The sequence below is a fragment of the Camellia sinensis genome, chromosome 1 (genome assembly GCF_055761805.1).
Source record: "Camellia sinensis isolate YWXY chromosome 1, ASM5576180v1, whole genome shotgun sequence".
Classification (NCBI taxonomy): domain Eukaryota; kingdom Viridiplantae; phylum Streptophyta; class Magnoliopsida; order Ericales; family Theaceae; genus Camellia; species Camellia sinensis.
The window spans coordinates 184,889,982-184,902,634 of NC_138961.1; the positions used below are offsets into that span (position 1 = coordinate 184,889,982).

The 12,653-nt window shown below is 40.6% G+C and overlaps 1 protein-coding gene across 1 annotated transcript; it reads right to left on the reverse strand.

The window, feature by feature from the left end:
* Positions 1–7,517: 7,517 nt before the first annotated feature.
* Positions 7,518–9,333, reverse strand: LOC145821415 (zinc finger BED domain-containing protein RICESLEEPER 2-like). The gene is made up of 2 exons (XM_082917930.1): positions 7,604–9,333; positions 7,518–7,521 (listed from the first exon to the last, which is right to left on the reverse strand). Exons 1-2 carry the CDS (start codon positions 9,331–9,333, stop codon positions 7,518–7,520), a joined length of 1,734 nt encoding a protein of 577 aa, XP_082774056.1.
* Between the last annotated feature and the right edge of the window lie 3,320 nt (positions 9,334–12,653).

A 12,653-nucleotide genomic window follows, 5' to 3' on the forward strand; every position in this document is an offset into this window, starting at 1 on the left:
TTCAATGTATTTGTCCAAGTGGCCCGCTGCCACTAACTCTTCCAGGTGTTGTCTCAATGGTGTGCAATTCTCCGTGCGGTGTCCCTTTTCTTTGTGGAAGGTGCACCGCGATCTTTCGTCATAGTCCTTCTGGGTTTCTCCTAGCTTGGCTGGCCACTTGACGAAAGGCTCATCTCTTATTTCACTAAGAATCTGATATATCGGTTTCTTGAACACCGTGGTTATGGCAGTGCGGATTCTCAACCATCTTTTATCCGGGTCTTCTCCGTTATCTCGTCTGCCACGCCCGTTTTTGCTTTGACGATCTACTGTATTGACCTTCGCTGAGGTCTTCTTTTCTGGTACTGCGGTCGCACTAGATTTTGCTTTTGCTCATGCGCCGTCCTCTTCTACCCTGATGTGCTGATGCACTCTTTCCATCAGGGCTTCCATAGTGAGGGGTGGCGTCATGGTGATTGAGTCCCTCAGTCTGTTCCCAACTGGAAGGCCTCTTTTATACTGTGCAATGGCGAGATTGGTGGGGCAGTCCCCAATCTGATTGAATGTCTCCCAGTAGCGACTGTTGTAGGATCTTAGGGTCTCTTTATCGCCCATGTCGATGGAGAGTAGCTGGTCGATCTCCACCGGGGTTTTAGTGTTCGTTCGGAACCTTGTTACGAAAGCTTCTGCCAATTGCGCCCAAGAGGCTATGCTGCCCTCAGGAAGTTTCTCGAACCAAGTCAAGCCTAGGTCGCCAAGGCTAGACGGGAAGAGTATGCACATTAAGGCCTCGTTTCGTCTGTAAACGGCCATGACTTGGCGAAAGTGGCTCAAGTGTGAGTACGGGTCCGTCTTCCCTTCATATGTGGTGAATTTCGGCTGAAGGAAGCCTGATGGTAGGGGCGCGTTTTCGATCGCTGGAACAAATGGTGAAGTCTGTAGTTTTGCCAATGCTTTGTCCGTTGGTTCGTAGGCTGGGCGCGGTATTGGCATTCCAACCTCGATGCTTCCATGCGTCTGAGGAGCCAACCGCTGTAAGGCAGAAACTCTGTGCGGATCCCGTGCCCTGGCATCCTCCTTGCATCTTGCTTTTTCTTCGAGCACGGTTCGTAAGTCGGATGATCTGGGTAATTCCGTCTGTCTAGATCTAGTTTGATGCGAATGAGAGGGCCAGTATGTGCTTCCTTCAGTGTATGATCTTTCAGACTTCGTCCTCTCAGACCTGGAGTGACGAGTTCTGGAAGACCATGATTGAGTATCGCCTGTCCTGAGGCTTCTACTCTCTCCTTGTGAGGGTGTAGTATTCCTACTACGATTTTCTGAGTGGCGAGGGGGCGTCTTGTTTTTGCGCCCCTCTCCTGTCGCCACTTCTTTTTTCTTCATCTGGCGTTTCAAGGCCTCCATGTCCACCGCCATCTTTCTTATCAATTCATCTTGCTCTTTTAAGCGATCTTCCAGAGCTTGAGGGTCAATCCTCCGCCTTTGCCTGTCAAGACTTTGCGAACGAGAGTGACGGGGGCTGTTAGTTCGCCTCCCCCTTGTATCCGTCCTGGTGTTATGTCGTTGGGGCTCCAAGTCTGCCATGGGAGGGACAGAGGGTAATCCTTCACGCCTTGCGCCCCCTTCTGGAGTTAGCCCGTCGACGGTGGATTGCGGCAATTCTTCAGTGTGTGCCATTGGATGTAAAAGGGGAGAAGCTTTAATCAAGAGGTTTTGTTCTGTCTGTTCTTCCCACAGACGGCGCCAATTGTACGGGGAAGAAATAATTCTCCTCGTATAATCCTGTTGACTAAGTCCACGCTTCTCCGTACGACGTCGCTTTGTCACCTGAAAACACAAACGTGAGCTAGCCGGCGGGTGTGTGCCGGAAACCTCTCCGATGCCTAAGTCAGAAAACTTGACAAATAGACAAGCTCAATGTATTCAAGAAGCAAAATTGTATGTTGTGTTATGTTACCTCCTCCAATGTGATGCTTGTGAGCTTTTATTGGTTTCGAATGACACAATCCTAGTAGGACTTTTATTTCTCCATGCAGAGTCCTCCTAGTATTCATACTCCTAAAGGATAATGCTTATCCTTGTACACCCCCCCCCCACTGCTCAAACCAAGTGGGATGGTTTTTACCACGGCCGAGCTACCATTTGACCGAAGTACCTACGGCTATGCTGAGCCACAGAACAGGCCGAACTATTCCTTAGTTCGGTTCTCCCTTTACTCCTTCTTACCTCGGTTCTCTCTTGTTCAACCCATGGTATGTTTGGACCGAACCAACGATTTGCGGCCGGTATAAACTCCAAGACCAGTATAACTTCCAAGACCGGTTTAAATTCAAGTTGATTCCTGAGCCGAAGTAACTTCATCTTTTTTGGCCGGAGTAACCTTATCTCTCTCGGGCCGGAGTAACTTTTCGGTCCTTTTTACTTTGGGCCATAAAGTCCATCTCATAGCTTGGCCCAATTTTCACCAAAAATTACCCTCTCATATAAGCATGTCAATTTCTCAACTATGCACAAGCAGAGAACAAAAGTAAAGCTAACAGAGTATTTTAGCAACTCAAAATAAAACCCATCTACCATATCATCATATTTTAACCTCAATAAAGATGAGATTATAGGTATACAAGAACATGGACAAATAAATGGGAAAACCCATAATTAACACTATGCATTAAAGTAATCAAATCGCAAAAAAGAAAAAAGAAAAAAAGAAAGTGACTTTAGAACGTACAGAGAGGAAAAAAGTGATATTCTCGAGCGAAGAGGAGGTAGAGGAAGGACGAAGGTGGTGGTGAAGAACTCTCTGTCTCTCGATTGTTTTCTCCATCTAAGAGTACGATTGAGTGGATATCTGGTCGGATATCCGACTTGTCGTTCGGTGGGCCTAACACTCAACGACTATGCAAAGTAAAATGCTGAAAGGTGGCAGATATTCTCAGTTTGGTGAAACATTTGTTATATTCTCAATTTGATATATGTTTGATGAAACTATTGGAACAAAAGGGGAAAAAAAAAGATATTTTTCACCAAATTTGAATTTGATGATGGATTTGGTATAGCGTTGGAGTTAACCTAACAAGACCCTAAAAAAATTCTCTGACCATAAATTTTTTTTTTAAACATATAATTACAATAATTATTATAATGTAGTTCACATTAGTTTTATTAACATTTGATCATTTAATTTATACTACGTGATATGATATGAGATGAGATGGTAAATAAAATAGAACAGAAAAATGAGTGGTGTTACATCTCTTAATATATTATTTTTATTTTAACTTTTAATAGAAGAGAAAGAATAAAGAGAGACAGAGAGAGAGGAAAGATGAGGAGTGAGGAGTTGGATTCATTTCACATCATCAGAGGTATTCAATTAGAGTTCCCAAACAATTTTCGTACAAAAATATAGTAACAATGCTACAAATTCACACTTTCACCCATAATGATATGATAATGGAGTTGGGTCCCATGTCATTAAATGTATAATAAATTAAGAATTGAAACATATGATACCACCTCATTATATACATAATTATAGATATTTTTTTTTAAGTCTCAAATATTTTCCGAAATATAGTATGTGTGATATCATTACTAGAGAAACCCAACCTCAACCATCCTCACTCATCTAAGCTTAGTTAAAAAAATCAAATTTGTTCAATTTAGATTAAATTGTATGGTTTGATTTGAATTTCTTAATGTACGATTTGGTCCTAATTTTTAAAATAAGCAAATAGTACTAAATGATTTTGTCTATGATTTTATAGTTACGGAATAATATGAAATAGAATAGGACTATTTAGATATACATATATATATATATATATATATATATATAAAATTTATTACTTACCGTAAACACTAAAATATATAATATTTACCACAAAAATACATAACACGCCATAAAATATGTAAAAAGATACATTGCATACCATAGGATTTCCTTACAAAGTTAACTAATGGAGTTGAATTTGTCTCATGTCCACATTTGGATTGAAGGATACTGTTCAGCCTATGAGACCCATAACATTTTTTTTTCCCTGATGATTTGAACCGCTTACTTTGCAAGACATCATTCATAATAATAAAAAAAAATAAATAGAGCAATTTGATAATTGTAACTTATTTATTTTTCACGTTTGCCTAAAATAATAGACAACAAGTGCATTTTTTAAAATTATTTTTTATTTTTTAAAGACAAATATGATAAAATGAAAAAAAAGAAAAAATACAACTATCAACTTGAACTAATTTTTTTTTTGAATAATATAAATAAATAAAAAATATTACAAGTGTGGATCATTCTTAGAATTCGTTTGACAATTGACTATTTTAATTAATTTTTTATAAAATGGAGTGTAAAAAATAAAAAGAATGATGTGCCAATTTGATTTGATTTTTTATTTTTTTGTGGGTTGTCTTTAAGGATGGCAAAATGCCTCGATACGTCGGGTCCCGACTCCCTCTGACCCTAATGGGATGGGTTTAGAGGTGGTTGAATAGGGTAGAGTTGGATTTGAAAAAACTTTTAAAAAATCTGATTAGGTTCGGGCTAGGGGTGAGGAAGAGTGGGTGTGTTTGGTTTGTATTTTGAGATAAATTTTCAAAAAAAACATTGGAGTTAAAATTTTTTTTTTGGTTGTAAATTTTAAAAATAGTTTTGGAGTTTGGGATGATTTGATATTTTGTTGTAATTGAGTAGATGTGTGTTAGAGAAAAAATGATTGAGAAAGAGAGATAAGAGATGAGAGAGAAAAGTGATTGATTGATATGTTGGAGAGAGAGTGATTTTGGAAAAAAAATTTCAAAAAATTTGAACCAAACAAAATTTTAAAAATTTTTCTCAAAAATTCTATCTTGAGATACAAACCAAACAAACCCAGTATTTTTTACTAGAACCCTACCTGACCCATAAATATAATAATAAATAAATAATAATATTACATATATATGTAATATGTGTATAATATATTATTGAATTTTTATAGAATATATATATATGTAATATCTATTGATTTTTTTACTATATTATATATGATGATGCTGCTAATACCTGGGGTCGGCCCTTGTTTCCAACATCGTTCTCAGGTTACTGGGACCACCAGGGTACCTGCACGAATGCCCAGTGGGGAACCGGAGTCCTCCAGACCCTCTGACGATCAAGTTAGAAGAGAGAGAAGTTAATGGCTAGTAGCGAGTGAATAATGATAGGGAACATAACCTTTTTGTGTCTTGGAAATCTCCTTATATCTTTTGTTCATCATTTCCTTGTCCACTTCGACCTGTCATGTTGGCCGAAAGTCTATGCTCTAGCTTACCTTGTTCATGGTGAGGCTGCTTGCATCGACGTGAAGGGATTATCGCATTTAATGCTACAGGGGCCTCATTAATGGCTAATGTGTGGTGCAATAACTCTGCAGGATCTTTGTCTACTTACGTGGCTGGTTTTCCTCTTAACAAGTGTTTAGATGCCATTGGTTCTTAGTGTAACGTTAGGTTCCAGTAGTGTTGGGCTTTAGTGCTTAAACCGTGTATTGGGTTCTAAGTGGTAGGCCAAAAGCCTCAATGGGCCCACCGATGTCAGTAGTCCCTCATTTCTAAATGTAGCTTCAGTCTAATGAAGGGAATAAGAAGGAAGACGGGGAATGTGAGTGGCCGAGTGAGAGAAGGGCCTACCGCAAAAGGGGGACCGAGCGAAAAGACCGACCAAGAAGAGGGCCGATCGCGAAGAGGGACCGAGCAAGAATACTGATCGAGAGGAGCACCGACCGCGAAGGGGGACCGAGCGAGAAAGTGGCGGCATGTGGGGCTCGAGGAGCGGCGGGACACGTAGTGATGTGAAGTGGAATAGACAGAGAAGGGGAAAAGGGTAGTGAATCGTGGTCGTACACATGGCATGATCCAGTGATAAAGGAGGTGATACGTTAGCAGGAAGCGAAAGGGTTAGGACTAATATATGACGTGGAAAAGGCGGGGGTGGAAACTTTCAAAATTTTTAAACTAGCGAAATTTAATCTCGATCCTTGGAATATAGGCAAACCATGGGCATTTGGAGTTATTCATTTTACTTACCTCTTCGCAAAAAACCAACACATCCTAGAGTTGAACTCATTTGTTTCATGTGACATGCATATCCAATACTTTGCGAACTTTCTTGTGCCAGCATCCGAAGCGATAAGCAGACACGTAGAAGAGATGGCTCAAAATGAAGTGCCAACCATGAGGCTAGAGGCATTGGGGGAGAACGACGCAGTGGAGTTGGCTGAACAATATAGGGCGAAGAGGTGAGAGGAAAGAAGGGCAGAGCAAGCGGCGCGAGCTCGCCCATCGACGATGATCGTAGCCCCAAGACCAATAAGCTAAGTGGAACCGGACCATTGGCACACCAAGGCTGACAAGTTTACGTTCACGGCGGAGGAGTTGGAAAAGGTACGAAGGAAGTACCAGATTGCAGCGGAGATAGAGCTGAAGTTGCCCACGTCGAAGGAGAGAGCGTCGGATGCACGACCGACGGAATTTACGTTGTACGAGGAAGCGTTGCCGGGGGGGCTAAGGCTACTACTCCTAGGGGTGTACACGGTCCGGATTGGTTCGGTTCTGAGAAAATCCAAGAACCGAACCGATCCTAATAGTTTTGTGATTTTGAGAACCAGACCAGACCGTTACACTTGTAAAACCGAACCAGAACCAAACCAAAAAAATGGTTCGGTTTCGGTTTGGTTTACGGTTCCAAAAATTTCTATTTACAAGAATAAATTGTTAATATTAGCAAAATAATTACTCAAACTGATTACATTTAACCCATGATAAAATCCTAATATCATTAAAATTATAAAAAACCAATTAATAAAAATAAAACTTGATATAATAATAACCATTACATACCATTGAAATTTGAAACCATCCAATCATCCAATCATCCAAAAGCATTGAAAAACATTCTAAACAGTCAATAAAAACTTTCAAATAAAAAACAACAAAAACATAAGACAAGTTCAACTAATATGGATGCAAATATAGCAGCCAAAAACTCTTAACAGCAACAAAAGAGAGCATTCCAAGTTTCCAGCAGCAACAAAATGGAAACATTAATAGCTACCAGCAACATTAGCAGCCCAGCAACACAGCAACAGTGCTCTTTTCCAACTTTCCAAGAGCCAAACCATCCTCCATTAATCAGAAATCACATTAAGAGACACAACATTTAGAGCTAAAATTGCAAAAAAAGATAACATTAATTTAAAATGAAGTGCACAATATATTAAAATAAATTTCATAACAAAATACCAAATCAATATTACCTTGTTCGAGTTCATCAATGTCCGCAATATTTTCTTCTACTTCAAGTGAGAGTGGTGACGCACCCAACCAATCCTGCAAACAAATCAAGCATTCTACAAGCTTAGGAGTAAGAGAACTACGAAATTGGTCAATGACACGACCTCCTGTACTAAAGGTAGCCTCTGAGGCAACAGTGGATACGGGAATGGCCAAAATATCCCGGGCAACTTGAGAAGGAATTTTATATCTAGAGGAATTCACCTTCCACCAATTCAAAATTTCAAAATGTGAGTTTGGCCCTTCCTTTTCACAAGCATCTTCCGAATATTTATCCACTTCTGACTTTCCACCATCATATTGTTCTTGTGCCAAATGTTTTTGAAACTTTGATTTGAGAGACATTAACTGTTTACTTGCTCCACTAATTGGTTGATCAACTTCAACACAAGTCTGGTTAGAAGAAGAACACATTCCAAATTCAAGCTTTTGATACTCATCATAAATTTGATTTAATGCCTCTCTTACCTTCTTTGTAAGCTCAGTCACAGTGGCAGCTTCATGAAGTTCAGAGTAACAAAAACTGACATATCTCAACTTACAACGGGGATCCAACACAACAGAAATCAACAACAACATGTTCACTTTTTCAATTTTTCCCCAATACTTATCAAACTTGCTTTTCATTTTCATAGCCATTACACTTAAAGAAGGATCCAAACTCTTTGCACATTCACATAAGAAACCTTCAATTGCACAAACTTCAGTAAAATACATAGTAGAAGTAATGTACAAAGAACCAGACAAATGAACAATGGCATCATAGAATTTTTCCAAAAATGAAGTAAAATGCCTAGCATCATCCCAATCTTTTGTGGTAGGAGGTATATCATTAAGTTCTAAGCAAAAATGTGGATCCTCATCTTCTAATCTTTCAAAAGCTTTTTGAAACTTGAGTGTAGTATTTAACATGAGAAAAGTAGAGTTCCATCGTGTTTGAACATCTAAACACAAAGAACTCTTATGATTAACCCTCTCCTTCTCTACACATGACTTGAAGCGTTGCTCTCTTTGAGGAGAACTTCTAACATACTTCACAGCATCACGAATTCGAGTTACCGACCCTTTGATTTCATTCAAGCCATCTTTCACAATTAAATTAATGATATGGGCACAACACCTCATGTGAAAAAACTCACCTTTTAAAATAAAGGCATCACTCTTTTTAGAGAACTTTCTCTTCAAATATGCAAGTGCAACATCATTAGCACTTGCATTATCAACAGTTAGTGTGCACAATTTCTCTATACCCCAATCAATCAAGCATGCCTCTACTGCCCTCCCAATTGCCTCACCTTTGTGGCTAGATATTACATAAAAGCTTAAAATTCTTTTGTGTAATTTCCAATCCTTATCGATGAAATGTGCTGTGAGGCACATGTAAGAAACATTTTGTAGGGAAGTCCATGAATCAGTAGTAAGACAAATTCTTTGATTTGATTTCATGAACAAATTCCTCAATGTCTTTTTCTCATTACTAAATAATGTCACACAATCCCTTGCCACTGTAATGCGTGAAAGTTTTCTAAAATTAGGTTGCATCACACTACAAAAGTGACGAAAACCTTCACGTTCAACAAACCTAAAAGGTAACTCATCTTTGACTATCATTTGAGCAAGTGCATCTCTGCATGCATCTTGTTCAAATTTCCACAGGCCAAGACTATTTTCAGAACCTTTTTCTTTAACTGACTGAAATGACAAAGTTTTTTGTTTCTTTATCTCATGATTATAAGGACACTTCGAGCAATTAGCAACATGTTTTCTCAAAGTACTAGTCCCATTCTCACTTAACCATGCATATGTGTTATGACAGTAATTACATTTAGCCCCTTCAGGTTTCTTACACCCTTCCTTATAAATTTTTGTGAAATGAAGCCAAACCTTTGAGCCTTTCCTACTCTTTTCTTCAGGATGACGTACGTTTGTCTTAGAGGAAGACATAGAAGCATCAAGTTTATGCTCCACAGGGGTGCTACTGTTACCAGGATTTGCAATCTCTTCAACACTTGACATCTAACAAGAAACAGAAATACACAAATATATCAAATGACAGAATGTATAACAATCCCAAAAAATCCCTAACTCAGCAAAATCCCTAAACTTCAAAAATTTCTAAAAAATCAATTAGAAAATTAAAAAATTACTTTTAATAGAAAATTGCTACTATCAGATTAAAATTTCTAAAATGATTAGGAAAGGTTTGATTAAAAATTGCTACTGTCAGATTTCTATCAGTTAGAAAATTTCTAAAATGACAGAATGTAATGTTACCAGGATTTCTATTCAAAGATTTCTATCAAAAATGCAAGAGTGAATAAATGACAGAATATAATGTTACCAGGATTTCTATTCAAAGATTTCTATAAAAAATGCAAGAGTGAATAGATGACAGAATGTAATGTTACCAGGATTTCTATTCAAAGATTTCTACTGTCAAGTTATGTTTTGAATATTAATTACTCTGTTTTGGATGTTAGTTACCAATATGGGCATGAATAGTAGTTAGAAGAGAAGATATTGTACAAATAGATATCAGAAAAAGGGTGTGGATTATTTTTTGAATCAGTACAGGAAAGCAAAATATATTTATATATTTAAAAAAAAAAAAAACCTAGCACAAAAATAAAAAAATTACTCACTGATTTCGTACTGCGATTATGTAAGAGTGAATAGCCGATGGTGTTGGAAAGCTGTTGGGGGCAAGATCATATACTAAAGGAGATAGTTGGCCAGATTTGGAGGTCCTAACAGTAACAATGGTGGAAGGTACTGTTGTGATGAGATTGAGAGAGAAAGAGATGGTTGATGGCATGACTGGTATGTAGTATTCAAATAAGAGGAGAGTGTGAGAGAAACGAAGAGATGAAGATGGAATCGAGGAGACGAATCTGAACTGAAGGCCAAGAAACAGTCGAGACCCTTCGAGTTCTCTCTCAAGAATGGCGTGATTGAGTTGAATTTATGAACTAATGTTTATTAAATATCATATATATATATATATATATAACTGATGTTTAAAACAGTGGCGTGATTGAATTTATGAACTAGTATTTCAAAATGTTCTCTCTCAAGAATGGCGTGATTGGCATTCCAATTAAATATTATTTATTAAATATCATATATATATATATATTTTTGGTTCGGTTCGGTTCGAACCATGATTTTTTTATAAAATCCGTTAACCGAACCGTTTTTACGGTTTTCAATATTTTTAGAACCGAAACCGAACCGGTTCTTAATAGAACCGAACCAAACCGTACGGTTCGGTCTGGTTTGGTCCGGATTACCGGTTTAAATGGATTTTTGAACAGCCCTAACTGCTCCCCCAAATAGTGGTGGATGTACTGAACCGACTAGAGGTGGCGTTAGGGCAGCTGATGCCCAACGCATGGAAAATATTGATGGCCTGCGCGATCGCATGGCCATAGGCGACCGGGGGGGCAGCGACGAGAGTGGAAGAATTCTTTTTTTGCTACAAGGCCTCCGGTCAGCAAGAAACGTGGGTGACCTTACAAGCTGTGGCAGTCCAAGGACTAGTGGCGGGCTTACCATCATTGGTGAAGAGGTGGAGACCGAGGTGGTTCTATGTGTCAGAAAATGGTGGGAGGGGGGTTCGTACAACGTGGAAAGTCCCCACGAAGTCAGTGGAGCTAAGGCTAGAAGCGAGGCTGAGAATATGGTGAAACTGGTTAAGGAGTGGAGGGAGAAGGAGGGGGCAAAGTGGGATGACCTGGTCCGACCTTCAACCCTGTTTGCCTTGAGCCTGGGACCGCAGCCAACTGAGGAGGATCTTGTGCGGGAGGAGTTGGAAGCAAGGAGAAAGGAGAAAGAGGCGAAGGAGTGGAAAACGTTCACCAAGGCGGATAGGTATAAAGAATCGCAGTTGGGGCCTGCGCCTAAACTGGTGATGAGGGAGCGGGTTCGACCACGGCTCAAACTGTTGGGAGACAAAGATCTGACTGAGTTTGTGCCACTGTCGCCCGTAGTGGATCCATTTAAGGAGAGGAGCAAACAGGAAGTGGACGCGGTGTTAAGAAGAAGAAGAAAAAAAAAACGATGGCAGAAGAGGGTGAGAGGAGGCCGCTTTTGAAGAGGAGGCCGTTTTTGAAGAAGAGGAAGGAGGAGAGGACGGAGGAAACACCAGAAGTGGAGGTGGCGGAGATAAGGGCGGCAAGGGAAGAAGTGATGGGCCCAAGTGTCAAAATGAGGATGGGCGTGATGGAGCCAGAGCAAACGGGGCAACCACTCAAGATGAGGCCTGTAACAGAATTGGCCCCAAGTCCTACAGAAAGGAAAGTTGGGGTGAGCAGACCAAAGATGTTTGCTGTACTAAAGACCGCCATGTACCACGTGCGTGCGGTGGCCAGTCGATCGGCAGAAGAAGGAGGGGAAGCCAGAGTTGCAGTCGACTGTCTCGTTGGAATGGTGGAGGATGCGGCCGTGAGATTGATGGCTCGACTTACAAAGGCCGACCTTATGAGAGGGTTCTGCTTGGCGTAGATGGAGGCGGCAACCTTGGCGGCCGCCCTGATGAATAAAGCAGCGCAGGTGGAGGCAGAGTCGTTAAGGGTCCAACTGGATGGGGTGAAGGTGCAGCAGCAAAGCCTAATGGCTGAGAAAGCGGGTTGGAGGAAAGCCACGAGGAGCGCGTGCTCTAAAGGACTGGAGTACGCGCAGAGGGAAAAGAAGATGGAGGTACTGGTAGTGGTGCAGAGCTATGTGCCGTGACCAAATTAGAGCAGGAAGCGGTGCGTCGCAAGGTGGTATCGCTACAGTTCGAGTTGGCGGGCAAGCAAAGGAAGCTAGGCATGGTCCAACAAGCCTGTACCACTACCAATGAAAGGTTGAAAGAGGCCCTTGCCAACAACGAAGATCTACGCGACCCAGCAATTAAGGACAAAGAAGAAGCAAATGGTCAGATCGCAGAGTTGAAGAAGGCACTAGCAGAAGGGAGGGCCAAATTGGCATCTGATAGAACAGTGTACCCCGACTTATGCGTGGCAACTGTGGAGCAATTCAAGGGGTCCGCCGAATTCCAGATAACCATTGACGCTGCGGTTGCCAAGAGCTTGGCGAAGGAAAAGAAGGAGGGGGCTAGGCTATCGGAGTGGCCACTGAGGGCATGAACGAAGAAAAAGTGATCCAAAGTTTTCAGCGGTCAGACTTCTACAAACATAAGATAAGCCAGTACTGGGACAGTGGCTGGATGAGCTTCAAGTACAAGGCACAAACGCTGTTTTCAGACGTGGACTTCAGTCTCGTGAAGGTAGGGGAAGACAACGTAGCCCAGACTCCCCTGGATGAGGGGATCGAAGAAAAAGACCTCGCATCCA